Source organism: Callorhinus ursinus, unplaced genomic scaffold, assembly GCF_003265705.2.
Source record: "Callorhinus ursinus isolate GAN/ISIS: 27379988/994484 unplaced genomic scaffold, GSC_fseal_2.0 scaffold25, whole genome shotgun sequence".
In the NCBI taxonomy this organism is placed as follows: Eukaryota; Metazoa; Chordata; class Mammalia; order Carnivora; family Otariidae; genus Callorhinus; species Callorhinus ursinus.
In genome coordinates, this window is record NW_027397087.1 from 23,021,688 (window position 1) to 23,041,735 (window position 20,048).

Here is a 20,048-nt window from a genome sequence, read left to right on the forward strand (position 1 = left end):
AATGGTCCAAAGTAAAATCTCACATTTCCTCCTCCATCTTAATTGATGTTTAATAGGTGATACCTTCCCCCCCCCTTTAATTCAGCTCATTAATGAAAATCTATGGTCTGTTAAAGTGTATAATGAAGGTATTAATAGGCTTCTTTTTCAATTCAGCAGTCATAATCGAAGAAAAATTCTTTCTTTCATATATTCCTACTGAAACAGCACATCAGAGACTGATTTTATGCAAGTGCATCTCTCCCATCTCCTGTATCTAGTATTTCCATCCTGTCACCACACACATACATATACTACACACCCTAAATTGGCAGAAATGTAAAGGGAGAAGGAAAAAGGAAAGCACAATGTGATAAATTATTCAGAGGTGAAGGAAAAATGAAAAAGATGGAGCAAACCAGAGCTTCTATTATAATATGCGAAAGTAATTTGGTACCTTGTATTGCAGTGGCCTGTTATCTAGAGTAAAAAATTCTACCCCACTGTGTGCTCTCTACACTTGTCCTATTCTCTATGCCTCAGCATCAGTCAGACTGGCCCAGGCCTTTGAGGAGACATAAACAGGTCAGGAGCCACATAGGCATCTTCTAAGGCAACCACCATTCTTGTTTAAATTCCACTTATTTTCCTTAGGAACTTTTCAGGCCAAGAACATATGTTTCTGCCTAGAGTGTGCTTATGAGGAACTTCTGAGATGGTGATATTGTATCCATCAGGATGCTGTAGGCTGAAACGAAGAGAGACTCTTGTCTTGACTGGCTTTAATTGAATAATGAGGGAATTGCTGATCCTGAACGACAAGAAGCCCATAGCAGGGCAAGTTCCTGGACCCTAGTATGTCAGAGCTCCTGCTCTACTACTTTGCAGTTCTTCCTCAGGCTGGTGGCAAGTTCAGCAGTTCGAGGTACCATATGTGGACAAAACAGTGTTCAGGAGAAGAAAAAGGACCATCTTTTCCTTGTATTTTAAGAATCTTTTTCAGAAGCTTCTTCAACAGATTGGCTCTCATGAGTCCTTGGCCAGCATTGGGCCCCTTACACACCTGTTCACAACAGAAATGGGACCACCATGTTTATGTTAGGCATCAGGATTTACCCCAAAGGCTAAGAATAGAGTTACTCTTTTCTGGTTCACACCAGCAAAGGATAGATACCCCACCTGCCTTCTGAACAAAATCAGGGCTCCAGCAGCAAGGTAGAAGAGATGACTATGTCTATTACAGTTGCCATTCGGGAAAGGACACAAGTATTTAAAAGGGTGTGTTTATTAAGGGAACTTCGGAAGCAGACAAGCAAAACCATGTTTTGCCTTTCTTTACCTCCTTCTGGAATATAAATAAAGGTTTAATAATTGCAGTGCTCAGTAGCAATCTTGAGAACATTTACAGTAGAAATAGGAAGAAAAGAGAAGGAAGAAAAGATTCCTTAGTTTTGGCTAGTTTAATCAATGAGATATTTATTTTTATCATCTGTCAGTGTGCCTGGTATTAGGCATTTATCTGATTTCAGCAGGTGTTCAGTTTAGCTGAGAAAATAAAAGATAAACACACATAAAAGTACAGCCATCAGAATTCACTCTAAGCTAGAGTGATCGGGATAAACTTCATGAAGAGAGCAGGACTTTAAAAGGAGGAGAAGGAGTCTGGGTCTAAAGGGAACAGTGTAACAAAGATCCAGATGCAAGAAAGCACATGACTTCTCCATCCAGAGTCATGGGGATGACTGATTATGAACTCTTCACGTATGGAAGTGTGAAGCACTAAGATGGAAAGGTTGGCAAGAGCCAAATTATGGAAAGCAAAGCACTCAGTGCTACATTAAGGATTTTCCAACTTTTTCAAAGTACAAGGGATCTCATGAAAGTTTGAGTTTAAGGTGAGATTACAAGGGAAAGCAACTAACAAAATAAGAAAATGCGTGATAAATGGTCCTAAGAATTTCTTTCAGCCATTCAATATGTTGGTATCTAGTCTCTAAATTTATTAACCAGTTAACTCTAAGTTCCACTCAGAATGAGAGCAGGTCAGAAACACTAGGTGGATTTTGGATTTAGTGATCAAAGAAAGCCTGTCCACATTTTCTAGCCAAATAATTCAGTTCTCCTAATCACCTAGCTAGCTTGTTTTTTGGAAACGGTCATTAAATTTTAATAGGTAAGTTTATTACAGTCCTTGAATAAGAGCTAGCTCTTTGGGGTGATCCCTAAAAGGCCCAGGTGTTTGTAGAAATTGTTAACTACAAAAACAGTTGAAAGCTTGTGCTTATCTAATAGAAGGTGAGGGTAAGCCCCTACCTCTAGTGTAGGTATTTCTACACTAGATATCAGGTGACAGGGAAGGAAGGCAGGAAATACCCTTTTCTCTTCCATATTTGTGTAATAATGCTACAGTTGATGATTACAAGCTGGAGAGAGAGATGCCAACATCAGCTATAGGATTGACTTCTACTGAACTAACTCTATCCAGTCATCCCCTTTGTGACTAAAAGCATGAATTTTTGAAAGGACTAACTGGGGTACAAGGAGCTCTGTCCATGAACTATAATTTGACATTTCTATGAAGTTCAAACAGGTATCAGTGATTTAAGCATGTTAGTATTCTGTTTTAACCAAATATGTCATAATGGGGCAGCCCAATCTATAATAAAAACAAAACAGGTTTGAGTGTGTATTTTTCCAGTTTAATGAATTACATTTTGGATATAGACGTTAGCATGGCTTCTTCATATCACTATCAAAAAATAATGAGTGTAGGTGATTTCTTACCTAAGTAATTCATTGTACATCTCATTCCTCAACACTAAACTAGTTGAAGAACCACAAAAATTGCCTGTTTTGCTAACAATCCTGAGGTGTTTAAACATAAAACTTGTATTACTATCCCATAAAGATTAAATAATTTGATGATTAGGGTCCTGTTACAGGCTGATCATCCAAAGGGAAATGGGAAAAATGGAGCAAAATGTCTGAAAATAAAATATTGTAAACATTAAAAGAAACTACTTTCAAAGTAATTTGGGGTCTTTTTCAAAATGGATTATGAGTAGCCTCTTATTCACATAAAATTCCTAGTTCTACATCAGTGCTTGGAACACACTAATGCATTAAAATCAGTGGTAGAGTGTGGGCTGAACAGAAATACTGTTTATGTGAATTTTTCATATAGTCAGTTACTGGGTTTCTCTGGTTGCTGAATTCTACTTGTTATATAAATTTAGTTCACAAGCTTCTGTTTCAATGCGCAATTTTAGATCGTCCATAATTTGTGTAGTTGAATTAGGATTACCTTTGTATGTTTAGCAGGAAACCTTTAATGGCCCTCAAAATATTGTGATTGCTTACAAGTCAAAAAAAATTGTTAGCTGATAAAGTATATTAACACGTTTTTTCTTACAATATTAGTGTCTAAATTTCTTCTATGTAATCATGACAGTGTGCATATAATTGTGAAAACAATCAGGTTAAGAATCTATGTATCCAACTTTTCAACTGCAAAATATATGATTGATGGGGATGCAATTACCAGGTTATTCAACTAAAGTGAACTATAATAGTTACTATTTATCATAAGTTTTCAATGTTTCCTAAATATAGCAAATAATCTGCAACAACAGGCTTGGTGGATCGTAGGTTAAAACTTCATTTAGCAGTAAATGAGACAAATTAAGTAAACCTTCGAGTTCTCCAACTTCGGATTTCTAATATAACTCAGGTTGTCACTGAAGCTTTTATAAAAAACAATAATATGTATTTAATTGAATGGTTTTCGTTATTTTCTGTAAATAATTTATTTCCAAATGCACAGTCATGAAATAGGATTTTTGATCAATTTTTTAAGCTATTTTGGCATGACCATTTAAACACTGCATTCCAAAAAAAATAATAAATAAATAAATAAATAATAAAAAAAATAAACACTGCATTCTCCCCAACGCATGGATGGGTTAACATTTCCATTTTTTTTATAGTTTTTTTCTTTTTTCTTTTTTCTACTATGAACTTTTTTTCTCTTTATGTTTACTTTTCTAAAGTTGAAGGGTAAACAACATTTAACAACTTTCATAATGATATTTTCCAAATTAAATAATGTGTTTTGGTGTAAATTATATTGGGAAAGTGTTTAATAGATAATCGTAAATGTATTTGCAGTCATTTGAAATTGGTTCATTTGTGTATAATTTATAAAAATAAGACACTTTAGAAAACAATTTGGCTTTGTGAATTAAGGATCATAAATATATTTATACCTTTTAATTCAGAAATGCTATTTATCCCTGGGGTGCGTGGGTGGCTCAGTCAGTTAAGCATCTAACTCTTGATTTCAGCTCAGGTTTTTGGGTTTTTTTTTTTAAGATTTTGTTTATTTATTTGACAGAGGGAGACACAGTGGGAGAGGGAGAAGCAGGCCTCCTGTAGAGCAGGGAGCCTGATGTGGGGCTTGATTTCAGGACCCTGGGATCATGACCTGAGTCGAAGGCAGACGCCTAACGACTGAGCCACCGAGGCGCCCCTCAGCTCAGGTCTTGATCGCAGGGTCATGAGTTCAAGGCCCATGTTGGGCTCCAGTTAAAAAAAGAAAGAAAGAAATGCTGTTTATCCTCAAGACGTGTTCCCAAAAAGAAAATAACAATATTTACCATTCACAATATAGTAATATTTAGATACTATTCGTGATAGCTAACTGAAAGCAACCAAAACATCCAATAGGGAGGTAATAATGGTGGTTAAGTAAATTATGATCTAGAGAATCAGGTGAATATTAACATAATCATTAATAACATTATCATAAAGACTGTGTAAAGCCATGGGGGAGGGAACAGAATTTTAAATTACGTGTATTTTAAGTACATTTTCTCAAGATAATGTGTGCTTATGGACAAAGTCTGAAGAATATGCAAACATAAAAGTAGTTTTTGTTTTTGTTTTGTTTTTTGAAGTACAGTTAACATACAATGTTACATTAATTTCAGGTGTACAGCATAGTGACTCAGCAACTCTGTATGTTGTGCTGTGCTCACCATGAGTATAGCTGCCCCCTGTCACTATACAATGCTATTACAGTATCATTGACTAGATTCTCTATGCTGTACCTTTCATCCCATGAGTTATTCATTCCATAACTGGAAGCCTGTACCTTCCCACTCCTTCACCCACTTTTTCCTTCCCCCCACTCCCCCTCCCCTCTGCCAACCACCAGTTCTCTATATTCATGGGTCTGTTTCTGCTTTTTTTGTTACAAAGTAATAGAAATACTTAATAATAACTAATACAAATTTTTAAAAAGTAGTTATTTTTTAAAGTATATTTTTTCTTTTTTTTAACTCCCTACACTGTTGTATTAATAATGAAAAAGGATTTTTTTTAATGTGTTGGGCTATGCTGAAGGCTGAACAAAAAATGCTTACATAAGTTCATGTACACAGAACATCGTTACCCTTTCTTTCAGAACATTATCAAGATCATTGAGTGAACCAAGGTATGTATGTATGTGTGCTTTTCTGTTTTGTTTTTAACAGGTACCAGTCAGTGGCCCAGAGCTGGAGGGCAAGCTCCTTCATCCCCAAGCTATGAAAACTCACTCCACTCCCTGGTAAGAGCCTCTTAGGGGAATATACAGGTCACTTTTATCTGATAGTGTGGAGTGCATTTTTTCAGTAAATCTTGAGTGAAAAAAACAGTAGGATAGCATTACACACGAATTCTTTGCTAACAAATGGCCTGATGTAGTTTAACAGTATAAGACACATTGGGTGTGCCTTTTGCCATCTGTTCTTTGGGACCTCAGGCTTCTGGTCTCAGGACAACTGGTGTTAAAATAGAGTTACGGGATTTTTGCTTCTTTGATAAATCTGGAGTTCAATTCTTCTGTACTTTTATGTTTACATATAAGAGGAAACAAATAAAAAGGCACAGAGACCAAGTAAAAGCAAGAAAATTAGTCGAGCAGTGGAAAATTATATATTTTACTCTTTCTCATGTGACTATTCTGTATATGGTTTATCACATTTCCATTAAAAGTTTAAAATGTAATATCAATTATATTTGTCATGAAAAGTGTTATTTCCCATGTTTTCTTTTTTAACAAAATGTATTGTGTTCATTGTAAAAGCAAAAATGTTATTTAACAAAACGATTAAGGCAGTAGAATAAAAGAGCCTGTCTAGGTATTGAGCGCGAAGAATTTGTGGTAGAATGTTAACTGCTGTTGCTTTTCAGTGCTTACCACAGAATTACAAAGTATTATAAAAACAAAATAAGGGTGACTTAATGGAATGCTAAGTCATGCTATCATTCAGTAAGTCCAGGTTGCAAACAGAAAAGTTCTTTTTCTGTGACTAACAGAACAATTGAAAGGAAAGTCTTCTTCTCTTATATTTTGCAAGCAAATATAAGCAATGTGTGCTGTTTAGATGCTAACCTTATAACTTCGCTGTTAAATCCCAGCCTTCTCATACCTTAATACAAGTAGATCTTGCAGGTCTCTGTGTTAACTTTACTAACATGTTATGCTGACATGCACATCAGCTATTTCCTCATCTCTTTTGGAGTTAATCTTAACCTGTGCTTTGCCTCCTGTTCTGTCTTGACTTTGCCAGAAAAATCGAGTTGAGCAGCAACTTCACGAGCATTTGCAAGATGCAATGTCCTTCTTAAAGGATGTCTGTGAGGTACTATTTCTTTTAGATGGTGCCTTTTTTATGTTTCAATTAATTATACTTCCTATTATCCATTTAAAATCTTCAAGCCTGTACAGACTCCAAAGTCTTTTAAAATCAAACAATGACCATTTCGTTTTTGTACAGTATGTAAGAATAGACTTTTGTTCTTTTATGTTATTGAGAATGATTCCTTTTAAAAGAGCTCTACTGGCATGTGCTTTTGATTTTTAAAATTCTAATATGTTTGTGTATGGGGCATGTGTGTATCCACAGACAATATCATTCCCTCAGTTTTGTGAAAGAGCATATTTGGGTGTGTTCACCATTTCAGATAGGTGTGCTTTATTCACTTAAAACAAAATTACACCTTAAACTTGATGGATTTGAGGACCCTTCCCTAAATTGCTTGCATTTCAAAGATAGGTATTAAAATCCAGGTTATCTTTTTTTATCACCTGTAATTATCAGACACAGCAGAATAGCTTTCATCTTTTGCAGGAAGCTAAAAGAAATAACCTCATGGTAGATTGGTAAATAGATTTAATGAAGCAGTGATTTGTTTCTGAAGCTGTGTTAATTATGCATAGTCAACAAATGTCCTTTCTTTGATTCTTGATTGTAGTGCAGGTAGTTGCTTTTGAAGTTACTTGATAGTACATTTTACTTGCTGTCTTCCATATATCCCAAAGTAGGAAACAGCAGTTTAATAATTTAACAGATACCAGCAGTAACCTCCATGTCTTTTTTCAATCCCTATAGCAATCTCGAATGGAGGATCGTTTAGACAGACTGGATGATGCTATCCATGTGCTGCGGAACCATGCTGTGGGACCGTCCACCAGTTTACCTGCTGGTCACAGTGATATACACAGTTTATTGGGACCATCCCATAATGCATCAATTGGAAGCCTCAGTTCAAACTATGGTGGATCAAGCCTTGTTACAAGCAGTCGATCTGCTTCAATGGTAAAATAGTGCTCATCTCTTTTGTAATATACCCTAAAGCCTATATTCCTAAATGTTTTTCATGAAATCTTTGGAAGAGAGGGTCCTTCTTTTTTAAAACACTTACTGGGCAGAGTTAGTGGCTGAGCTTTGGTCCTGCTATGATCATGTGCAAAGAGCTAAAGCTTTCTACAAGATCATTTTGCCTAAACTTAGATTTTTTTTTTTTTCCCAGATGTGTGGCCAGAACAGTTTTACCTTGAAATGGTAGGAAGTCTATAAAGAGCAAAAACAGTAAAGCAAGACTGAATTTCAAGGAGTCTGGCCTAGAAAGGCTGTTTATTATAATTCAGAACCAGCCTTCAAAAGCAGAAGGAATGTGAAATTATTTGTACCAGTCCAAATTTAAGCTTTATTACCAAATAAAGAAAAAATTGGGTAGTTTTAAGAATAGCTGTAATTTAAGTGACAATTAAAGGAAACAATGCTCAATTAATTTCTGAAGAGAATAAAATAATTCAATCCATCTTTTTAAAAACATAATAATTCTTTAGAGAGAAAAAAGTAAAACTTCTCAGCAAATCAAAAATTCTGTTGTATGTCCTACGTTATTTTTTATCCAGATTGTCTTCTAAAGGAATGAAGCTCTTTTTGAACCTGCTATTTAACTGATGCCGTATGTTTGAGTGTTTATAGCATTGTTTTTAGGATTTATTGCATGCTATGAAATATTCTCCTATGAAACAGATTTCTAGCTGTAAGCCATGTGATCAAGGGTAAAATTCACCTATCATCGAAATAATTAGGTGCCCCAAATGCTGAAGGCTTGTGTTCTATAAAATAGGATTGGTTCCACATTTTCACATTCACATGTCAGACAGCCATTTATATTCATTTTGGAGCAGCTTAAGTAAACATCAAACACGGCTGCCTAGTTTCCTGAGTACAGTGTTTTCGGCAGCATAGGTGACAGTAGATGCCTGCATATCTTAACAACCAGTTTTGGGATTTTTTTTTCAATGTCAGAAAATCTGGAAATTCGGGCTTCTTCTAAATTTTTGTTGCTTTCGGTAAGCTAATAAAATGTGAAAACATTTAAAATTACGAAAGTCATAGAAAATAGGGGGGTATTATCACTGTTAGTAGTAATAATAAAATAATATCAGTATAATAAGATAGCATTTGTTGTAAATATAAATGTAGAATGTCAAATAATTATTGTTTTGTTGAAATAACTGCTTATCCTTATTCAGAAGAATGACTTGAAAATCAATATATTTGAATCCCAAGTTTGTCTGAACTGGCAACATTTGAAGTTATTCCTTCACCTCTTAAAATCATCTTTTAATTCCTCCCTGTTAATAGCTCACTGCTCCTATACAATATTTGATACATCTCTGGCTCTTCCCAATTAAATGTAGAGTTTGTATAAAGTGGAACTTCTGTCTTCAGGTGGTTGTTTTTATGAACTTTGGGTATGAGTTGGAGAGAGACTTTTTAAAATCCAGTCCTACAAAGCCATGTAGAAATCTAGTGCATTTTAGAAGGACTTGTGGAGAGAAAACTGTTTCATTAGATACTGCCCTGAAACTTAATTAAAAAAGTAGCTTCCGTTATATCCTCTAGGAATATGCTGCCTACTTCAGAGCATCAGCAAAAAGGCTGCCAAAAATATTCTTTTAAAAGGAAAAAAAAAGTCTAGAAAGAAGTCTTCTGTCCGGGGGGTGCATCTGGCTTAGACTGAGCAGCAGCAGCAGCAGTGCTACAGCAGCTGAGCCCATGCTGTTGCTCCGTATGTCTAGCGAGGTCCTCTCTCCAGGTCCTGGAGGACGTGGAGCTGGTGAAAACCTGCCGGATGTCATCTGCTGCACCCACCCCATCCAGACAGTCAGTAGTGGAGGTGGGGCCACATGTTTCTGACAGGCTTACCCTCAAAATATAAAAGTAACTGACAAAAAATCTGAAACTGTCAGGTGAGTCACTGTTCATCTCCCATCCTTCTGGAATGAAGTTTAGCTGTGAGTCCTCAGTTCTCAATTTCAGCAAAAAGATCTAAGGATAGAATGAAATGAAGCTCATAGTAAGCCAGTGATTCTCCTACCTAAGTCTTAGGCATCCTGTTGAGGAAGGTTCTTATCCTAGCGGCTCTTACGATGTCTGAGGACATCAGCAGTGCAGGAACCCCCTGCTTACACGCCTAGTACCCACCTGTGTGAAATCAACTTTTTTCATATAATTGGAAGGTATGTGATTTGGGGGGACATATCCTTACAGCTATTGCCAGCCATCTTTAAGAATTAACCTCCTGCTTTTGTTATTCCCTCTTTCCCCTCTGTATTCTAACTGATGACAACTAAGAAATGACACAATTTTACATTCTAGAATCACTTTTCCTTTTTGGTCCTGTTTGACTTTCTGGTAATTTTTATACTTTTCCTCTATATTCACATAAATTAGTATTTGTTTTAAAGATTTCTGAAAATGGAGGTTACATGGCCAAAATTATGAAGTAACCACAGAAATATCAGTTTACCAACAATTCTGTATCACCATATAGAATTTGTAAGGTCAGGGTGCCTAGGTGGCTTGGCCGTTGAGCATCTGCCTTTGACTCGGGTCATGATCCCAGGGTCCCGGGATCGAGCCCCGCCTCAGGCTCCCTGCTCAGTGGGGAGTCTGCTTCTCCCTCTCCCACTCCCCCTGCTTGTGTTCCTGCTCTTGCTGTCTCTCTCTCTCTCTGTCAAATAAATAAATAAAATCTTCAAATATATATATATATATAAAGAATTTGTAAGGTCAGCTTCTCTCTAAAATATGTAATTTTCATCATTCCATTTATTTTCTGCAGAGAATAGAGTTATTCTGATAAATACCATTTCAGGAATTCCACAGAACATTCAAAAAAATTTTTGTTCTCATGGGCATTTACTGTGGGTCACCATCCTAATTGCAGGTTTTAAATATGATATTGCTTTCTCTCCTAGTATTTAGAAGAGAAATCCACCGTATTTCTGTAAAAGGCCAGATAGTAAATATTTTCAGCTTTGCAGGCTATATGGTCTCTACCACAACTACTTAACTCTAACATTGTAACATGAAAGCAGCCATAGACATTATGAAAACAAATGGGTGTGGGTGTGTTCCAATAAAACTTCGTTTACAAAAAAATATCTCCTTAATTTGTAAAACACCAGGACCAGAGTCCATAGTCTTTCATTGTTCCTCACCTTTGGCCAAAAGGCCACACCTTGCCAGTTTTTGAATTGGAACATAAATTAGCCTCCCAGTGCAGGTAATGAGGGTTAGCAAGTTTTTTTCTTTTTCTTGGAGCCTTAAAACTGTTTGCTTATTTTTTTAATGATTAGTTTGGGAGTTTTGTTGCAGTAGTTGGAATACTTGATTGAGGTAAGCCAAAATACACTTAGAGTAGAAGAATAAGAGTTGATGTCAAGATAAAAGTGGTACAAACAGCCCAGCTCTCAGCCTGCAGTGCTATCAAGGTTACTCGTGGTATATGGCTACATAGACGGCTTTAATCAAAATAGTGTCCCTTGGTCAGGGAAATAACTTTGTTGCTGATAAACTTTCTTTACATTGTTTCGATTGTAAGATTATGTCAGTAAAAGTCATCCATAGCTGATAGTATTGATTTGTGGAAGATCCATTTTCTTGTCTTATAGATGAAATCATTGGTATTTTTTAATTATTCCAGAAAAAGATTTTTATATTTCACACCAAGGAGATAAGACTACCAACTGCCAAAAACATATGTTAATAGGAGCCAAAATCAAAAGATTTAATTTTGACTGTTACTTTTAACTGAACTTGACCAGCCTCAAAGTTTAGAATTAAATGAGGCTTCAACCACAGAAAGCTTTTAATGTTATTTTAGCTATCTAACTAATACACACAAAAATTAAATTTTTAGAAAGATTACTATGTCAGAAAAAGAAACTTAAGAAATGGATAATTCCTGCTTCTTAAAATATAATTAGTATAGACAGCCTGGCATAGGCTTAATATTTGCTCTTATTTTTGAATGGTGTTAACATTTTCATTTACTTAATTTCATATTCCCTTTCAATATTTTTGATTATTTCTCCATATTTGCTGAATGCAAATATAAAACTTAAGACTTTTTTGTAGGGTACTCTTACTAGGATATGATTGGTATACTGTTTAAATTTTAAAGCACAAAATCAGGGTTTTTAGAACTATTAAAATGTCAGCATTGGGGCGTCTGGGTGGCTCAGTCGTTAAGCATCTGCCTTCAGCTCAGGTCATGATCCCTGAGTCCTGGGATCAAGCCCCGCATCAGGCTCCCTGCTCAGCGGGAAGCCTGCTTCTCCCTCTCCCACTCCCCCTGTTTGTGTTCCCTCTCTCGCTGTGTGTGTCTCTCTGTCAAATAAATAAATAAAATCTTAAAAAAATGTCAGCATTGGACTTCAGTTCTGCTGCCACTTATTTAGTGTAAGAATAAACTCTTGGAATAAACTGCTAACAAAAAATACTGGTATTAAGTAGAAAACCGAAAAGGACTAGAATTGTCAATTTTATTTGGGCATTATGAAGAAGTCTCAACAGTATAAAGTTATTGTATGTCATATCTGCTTATGGTTGTGTAATACCTAGAAAACTGAGGCCCAATGAGATAGCTCATGATACCACTTTTATCTTTAACAGAAAGTACTTCTTCCTCTAACAGCGATTTCAACTTCATACTTAGTTGTATTAGAAGCTTTTTGTATTAATGGAAACTTGATGCAAATATTAAAAAGTTCCTCATTTATGATACAAAATTTTTGATTTCTTTGTTATAAGTACTAAGGAAATTTAATCCAGCCATTTCTTTTAATTTTTCTTTTTAATTGTTTGGGTTTTTGTTGTTTAAGCTGTGGTTGGAGATGTCTGGTGTTCTTGTATGACAGAATAAATAATGTTAAATTGTAGGATTTAAAGTTCCTTATATAATGATTTAAAAATAGAAATTATGTCTGTTTTCTAAATCCTAAAGCAGTTAGAAAATAGTTCTAAGAGATGTAAGATAAAGTTACTAAAGACTAACAGGCAAAAATAAAGAAATATTTTTTCAAAATCAGCACTTTTGTCACATAGCACATTTGCAATTCTTTTAACCTTTACATTTAGACAGTATTTAATTTTATTAGTATAGGCTTGTATGCCATAGAAATTGTGTGTCTAGGCTTCAGATGATTTGAAGGAGTTTATTTTTAACTATTTTTCTAACCAATTTTTTCCTGAATAGGCAATTTAATTTTTTTCATTAAAACTACATTATAGTGGTTCTTAAGAGATTTGATACCATTTTTTAAATTCAGAATTGTTCCAAATGGCAACTTTTTTAAGTTTGAAAACCATATAGGTTATATATTTATGACAATATCATTAAAAAGGAGCCATATTCTACCAAGTTTCTAGCTTAAAACCTCTCTTTAGGTAAAACAAAATATACACAGAACATAAAGATCCTTTAATCAGTCTGTAGATTAATACTGATTAATTTAAATCATTAGTATTCAGTGAACAGTACAAATGGAACAAATTATTAGAATAGAATTCAGAATCAGAGAGGAATTCATACTGAGTACTTTTCAGTCTGCTCCTTAATTCACAAGACCTCTTATTCATCAACTAATTAGATTTAGCATTTTTCTATTGTGGATGCTAAAGCTATTGGCCAAATTAAATGAAAACAGGTCCCTTGTTGGGTGCTCCCACAAAAGTAAGGCCATACACAGATTGTGAAGATTCAGAATGCAGGATGATGTCATTTAATGAGATGGGCCTTTTATTCTGAAATAGAGCTCTTCATAATAATTGAAATTTAGAGCATAGCAGATCTAGGGGTTTTCCTTCCTCCGCTACTCCCCCAGTAGCAGCAGCCTGTCAGCTGTATGCTAACGAGAGGAACAATTAAACATAGGGTCCTATCTGGCTGGCCCAGTCTCTGAGCTCAGACAAAGAACTGTTTATACACCTGTTGTGTCTGTGGACAGAGCCATTTGAATGGGTAGCTGCAGATTAAAAGGAGGACATGGGAGCCAGTGTGAGCAAGGGTTAAATAGAACTTTAAGAACTGTGAAAGTCAAATTCTCCAGAAAATATATGAGGGCCATTTGCACAGGGAATCGAGTTACCAAAAAAAAAAAAGTTCCTGCTAACTTCATTAACATGAAAGACTCCAGACTTCAAGCTTTTTGCTAGTCTGAGTCTAGTCTAAACCGTTTTTAAAGGTTTAATTTTTTTTTCTTTTGGGGAGCCAAAAAAAATACTTAGTTTGTAGTATTCCAAAGAGATGAAAATATTTGCTGGCATTTATATCCCAAAACAAATTGATCAACTGTCTGATTTTCCTTCAGGTAAAGGCAAAATCCCTAAGATTTACTTCAATAATGATCTTTTGTCTGCCAGGCCTTTCATCAGAAAGGAAATGATAGAACATTTTTATTAGTTGAGATTCAGAAAATCAAAGAATTGTTTTTACTAATAAAAAGAAGAATTCAGAAGCTGAACCATCACTTATCGCTTGGATGGAAATTCAGTCTGGCTGTTCTATGGTATTGTCTTACAGAGCTGTAAAATGAGTTGTACACATATAGTATAGAGTAAATATACATATGTTTAAAAGTTTAAGTTTTAAAAGGCCATTTTCTTTTAACTACTTGGTGTGATAGCTCAAAATACTAGGTAAGAACAAAATTTAGCACATATTACCAAAGATCACAGGAACTTTTAAGTTCACATTATAAACACAAACACAGAAATCTTAGCTTTTACTTTGTCCTGCAATGATTTCTTCAGCCAGTCAAAACTGTTCTGGTGGTATTTATCTTTAGAATAGGCTTAGGCTCCTAAAGCCCCAAAGGTTTTGCAGCTATATATTGTATTTATACTATATTTATTTTTATAAATGGGATTTTTGAACTGACCTCCTTAGATCATTAAGTAGTTCATAGCAAGCAAAGAAAGCAACTAATCCTCAGCAATGACTAATCCTCAAATAAATTTAAAAGTAGATAGGGAATACATTAAGTGGGTTTTTTAAAACTACATTAAAGAGGGGGGCGCCTGGGTGGATCAAATCGTTAAGCGTCTGCCTTCGGCTCAGGTCATGATCCCAGGGTCCTGGGATCGAGTCCCACATCGGGCTCCTTGCTCAGCAGGGAGTCTGCTTCTCCCTCTCCCTCTGCCTCTCCCTCTGCTTGTTCTCTTTCTGTCTCTCTCGCAAATGAATAAATAAAATCTTTAAAACTACATTAAAGGGGCACCTGGATGGATCAGTCAAGTGTCTGACTCTTGATTTTGGCTCAGGTCATGATCTCAGGGTCGTGAGAGATGGAGCCCCACCTCGGGCTCCACACTGGGCATGGAGCCTCTTTAAGATTCTCTCTCTCACTCTCTGTCCCTCTGTTCCCCTCTCCTGAGCCACCCCCCCTCAGAAAAATTTAAAAAGAAAAACTACATTAAAAATAAGAATAAGGGTGGAGAACAGACATTTCTTAAAAAGTATGGTGAAAGACCTGATGTGTTCTAATCAAGTCCAGTACCAAATGGCCTATTGCCTGAAACTTTGCTTTGGTGCCTTTTGTTTAGCTCACAGGAAACCAAAAGATAAACTTGCATAGGGGTATTTATACCTCTTAGGGTAAAATCCATACAAAGTCATGAAAGATAAAAGCTATATTAATTACTCAAGAGGGATTCAAAGCAAAAGAGTTTGCTGGGATTGAAGGATTTGTTGAAAAACAGTGATTCTTATATATAACTCCAAGCAATAAACCTCTTTAATTAAAGGCTTAATCTTGTAGGTGGCACATGTGCTACTGTTCTAATAAAAAGCTTCATTTGTAACCAGTTTTTCTAAAAATACTGCGATAGCTAAAATACTTGGTGGTATTTGCATGCCTTACCTTCTAATTTTAGGCTAATTGTGATTTATGTTAAGCTTGATTAAAACAGAATAAAAATATATGTCATTTTTGTTGCCTGGCAATACAGAACTTTTGTTTTAAGTTAATTTCATTTTGTATTGCTTTTGCTCCTCTTTTAAAATTTTTGAGGGAGGCAGAGGAAGAAGAAAAAACAACACACTATATATGTGTGTGAGGAAAGGGTATACCAAAGTATAGATAAATACTATTATTACTTGGAGTGTAGCAATATTTTGTTAAATTCAAATTCATACATATGGAATATGTATATGGAATAGATTTTCAGATTGATTGATGTAGGGTTATTAATAAATACCATAATGTGTAGTGCTTTATGGCTTATAGAGTGCTTTATCTCTGTTAGCTCATTCGCTTCACACAAAAACCTATGGGATATAAAATTTGAAAGGTGAAATTTTATTTTTTATATTTTGATTCAAAAGCAGTGGTACCATCAAGTCTTTTGAAATCCAAAAGTCAGAAAAGTAGCATCCCAAAAAAGTTGTTAAATTCAGATGAGTGATAGATGTCATTTTCTCTATTAAACCCATTAAAAGAATTTAAACAATTATTGCCCCTGAACTGTCTTGACTTTTCTTTTCTTTTCTTTTCTTTTTTTTAACTTTAGGTTGGAACTCATCGAGAAGACTCTGTCAGTCTCAATGGCAATCATTCAGTCCTGTCTAGTACGGTCACTGCTTCAAGCACAGACTTGAACCACAAAACACAAGAAAATTACAGAGGTAACTGTATTGTTGGTTTTCAGCAGTAATGCATACAGAGGTGTCATTTGGAACACTGTCATCTTTCTTACAAGCAGATTGACATCTGTGAATCAAAAGTCATCTTAGGTGGGGCAATTCCAAACAGCAGTGCTACTGAATATAGAGGGTAGATATTTAGGATTCTAATTGCCCCATTTGGCTGGGCCAATTGTAGATACTTATTGATGGATAGAACCACCTGCAAAAAAAAAAGTATTTACTGGTGATCTTACCTGCTCCTGCTTCTGTCATGTCTCTTTCCTAGTCACTTCCCCTCGTGACTGAGCCCGCATGGTCCCTAGAGGCAGCGAGGAATTTTTCTGAATATGTTGAGAGCTCCAAATGATAGTAGCTTTTATTTAGAAGATTTTAATTTAATTGGAGAGACAGTTCTGATAAAAACTGACAAATGTTATAACAGAGCTTATAAGTACAAATATATAACCAATATTAAGACCACCAAAGTAAAGTTTTCCCAGTTTTATTTAACCATGCAACCCATTTTATTGTGTTTATCTGGGAAAATGTTAAAACTTATTTCCTTTACCTTAGCAGCACCTTAGAAGTCAGTTTCTAAACTGCATCAAGTTTCTCATACTTACTCAGTTGTTAAATAGTGCCTTAAAGTAAGCATTAGAGTGACAATCAAGGTCAGACTTCTTTTTTTTTTTTTTTTTAAGATTTATTTATTTGAGGAGGATTGTCAAGGGAGGGGGGAAAGAGAGAATCTCAAGCAGACTGCCCGCTGAGCCCGGAGTCCAATGCTTAACCCACTGAGCCACCCAGGTGCCCCAGACTTCTTCTTTTAAATATAGTTGCTTTAAAAATCATTTTCTCCAAGGTTTGTGGATCTCTTCTTTCTAGCTGTAAATAGTATATTATCCTACATCTTCAGATTTCCACCATAGTCCTGTAATAAATAAAAATATTCACCATCTAGAAGGCTTTTTACTGTCTTAGTTCTAATTCTGAACATTCATGTTTCTTTGCCTCTTTGTTAGGTGGCTTGCAAAGTCAATCTGGAACTGTTGTTCCAGCAGAAATCAAGACTGAAAACAAAGAAAAAGATGAAAACCTTCATGAACCTCCTTCATCAGATGACATGAAATCAGATGATGAATCCTCCCAAAAAGATATCAAGGTTTCATCTAGAGGCAGAACAAGGTATTTGTTAGTGTTCAGGTATTACATTTCACTCACTTGCCGTGGGTGGAAAATACTTGGAAAATTGAAAGGTATCATGCATTCATTAAGTGTCAGCTATGTTCTAGTACTGTGTTGGGACTTCATATGTTACCTCATTTAGTGCTCATAGCATCCTTAAAAAGGGAGGCATATGATGCTGACTCCAAAATTATGTATTCCATTATACCACAATATTTTAGGGGCTACATATAAAGAAGAATTATATCTCTCCCTTCAGTTAGAGCACAAAATAAAACAAGTTAAATCGTGCATTTGGAGACATTTAGATACATTCTACCAATAAATATTTGAATATATTTTTTAATACTATGTTTATGGTAAAACTCTATTGTATGATTTAAACCAGAGGTTAGCAAACTGTGGCCCATGGGCCAGATATGGCCCATGGCCTATTTTTATAAATAAAGTTTTATTGGAACAATTCCATACCTCATTCATTTGCACATGGTCTATGGCTGCTTTCCCAGTGCCGAGGCAGATTTGGGTAGTTACACCAGAGACCAGATGGCCCACAAAGCTGATAATATTTACTATCGGGCCCTTTACAGAGGAAGTTTGCCAACTCCTGATTTAAACAATAATTTGAGAAATATGGAAAAGGAAATACTCCAGGTGGACTGATGTTGAGGAAGGTTTTCTAGAAGTCAGACTTGACCTTGCTTTGCAGTATGGATATTGACACACAGTACATTAGTTTCGAATGATTTCCAGATTCTTCCCTCAGACTTTTCTTCTAGTTCTACATTAAATTTAGATGGTTTGGTATATTTTTGGTGTATCCTGTTTTTTGGCATCAATAATATGTGTATATCACATATAGATATTTAAAACATTGTTCTTTGTATTAAATTAGGGCGCAAAGGAGACCACGATGAGTATGGTAGATATAACTAAAAAAATTAAATTGAAAATTAATTTAAAAATTAAATCTTAAGGTTCTAATACTGTCAGAGTGAGAGAGAGCACGAGCTGAGGGTGGGGGAGGGAGAAAGGGAGGGAAAAGCAGACTCCCGACTGAGCAGGGAGCCTAGGACCCTGGGATCATGACCTGAGCTGAAGACAGATGCTTAACTGACTGAGCCACCCAGGTGCCACTTAATACTGTCATTCTAATATGCCTTGTACTCAGTTGTACAGGGGAATGAAGAAGTAAAAACTGGGACACAGAATCCAGAGACTACTCCTTTGAGGCATCTTAATTCTTTAATAGTTTAATTTTTCAAATGTAATTTTAAGATAAATAATTTGCATCTTTCCTTCTTATTCATCTTTTCATCTTAAAGGTCAAAGTTCAGCAAACTTACCATGTATAGGGTAGACAGTAGCTATTTTATGTTTTGTGGGCCATTGGGTCTCCATCGCAACTACTCAACCCTGCCATTATAATAAAAGCAGTCAAAGACAATACATAAACAAGTGAGCATGGCTCTTTGAATAAAATTTTATGTAAGAAAACAGGGAGCCAGCTCATGGGCCATAGTTTACTGAACCCTATTATAGGTCATCAGAAATTGAGAAGGCAGTATAATAGTTTACTAATAACAGCAATGCTTAGTAATTAATGATAGTTAATAGGTTAATAACATGGTCTTTGGATAAATAAAGTTAACCTGGGATTGAATTATGACTCCATCACATACTTGCCAAGTGACCCTGGACAATTTATTGAAACTCTGAACTTTAGGTTTTTTTTTTTTTCTCTCTAAAAAGAGACTTTCTATTATAGGATTCTTATGGAAATAGACTGAAAATGATGCATATAAAGCCCTTTGCACACTCTTTTGCATGCAGTAAATACCCAGTGAAGTACTATAGTTACTGTTACAATGATGATAATTTTAGGTATGTGGTGTAGCCTTACTTCCATGGAACACTTACCTGGGTCCTTGTCATTACACTGCCACTAATTAGCTGGGTGATCCTAGGATAGTCACTGACTTCTCTGGATCTAGCAGTAGTTCTCAGCCCTAATGCACAAAATCCTGAAACATTTTAGAAATACAGGTTGTCTTGGCCCCATCCCAAGCTCACTAAATCAGCATCTCCGGTAGTGAGACCTTTGAAACCTGTATTTTTCAAGTACCCCTGAAGATTCTGATGGGTGGCCACATCTGGAAACCTTTGAGCTAGATGATCTGTAAAGTTTCCTTTGAGGGCGCCTGGGTGGCTCAGTTGGTTCAGCGACTGCCTTCGGCTCAGGTCATGATCCTGGAGTCTTGGGATCGAGTCCCGCGTCGGGCTCCCTGCTTAGCAGGGAGTGTGCTTCTCCCTCTGACCCTCTTCCCTCTTGTGCTCTCTATCTCTCATTCTCTCTCTCTCTCAAATAAATAAAATCTTTAAAAAAAAAAAAAGTTTCCTTTGAAGTAAAAGAGCTAGTGATTCTATTATAAAAGAATATTTTTATGTAATTCTGGACAATTAGCTAGTAAAAATCTGTACTTAATCTTTATTACAGTACTCAAGTTTATTGGAGCAGAGGAAACATCTATTTGTGCATATTATTTCAGGGTTCTGGGAGACTCTGC

At 35.7% G+C, this 20,048-nt stretch overlaps 1 protein-coding gene across 14 annotated transcripts in view; it reads left to right on the plus strand.

Annotated features, from left to right (window-relative positions):
* TCF12 (transcription factor 12) overlaps positions 1-20,048 on the plus strand; it is a 375,554-nt gene that overhangs the window by 339,696 nt on the left and 15,810 nt on the right. For 10 of the 14 annotated variants that reach the window (XM_025883884.2, XM_073877071.1, XM_025883883.2 and 7 more), the window contains 5 exons: positions 5,514-5,587; positions 6,594-6,665; positions 7,416-7,622; positions 16,182-16,296; positions 17,319-17,481. In XM_025883884.2, the coding sequence (XP_025739669.1) occupies positions 5,514-5,587; positions 6,594-6,665; positions 7,416-7,622; positions 16,182-16,296; positions 17,319-17,481 (631 nt within the window). The remainder of the gene's footprint in view (positions 1-5,513; positions 5,588-6,593; positions 6,666-7,415; positions 7,623-16,181; positions 16,297-17,318; positions 17,482-20,048) is intronic. The other 4 variants (XM_025883886.2, XM_025883885.2, XM_025883890.2 and 1 more) reach the window with 1 other exon arrangement.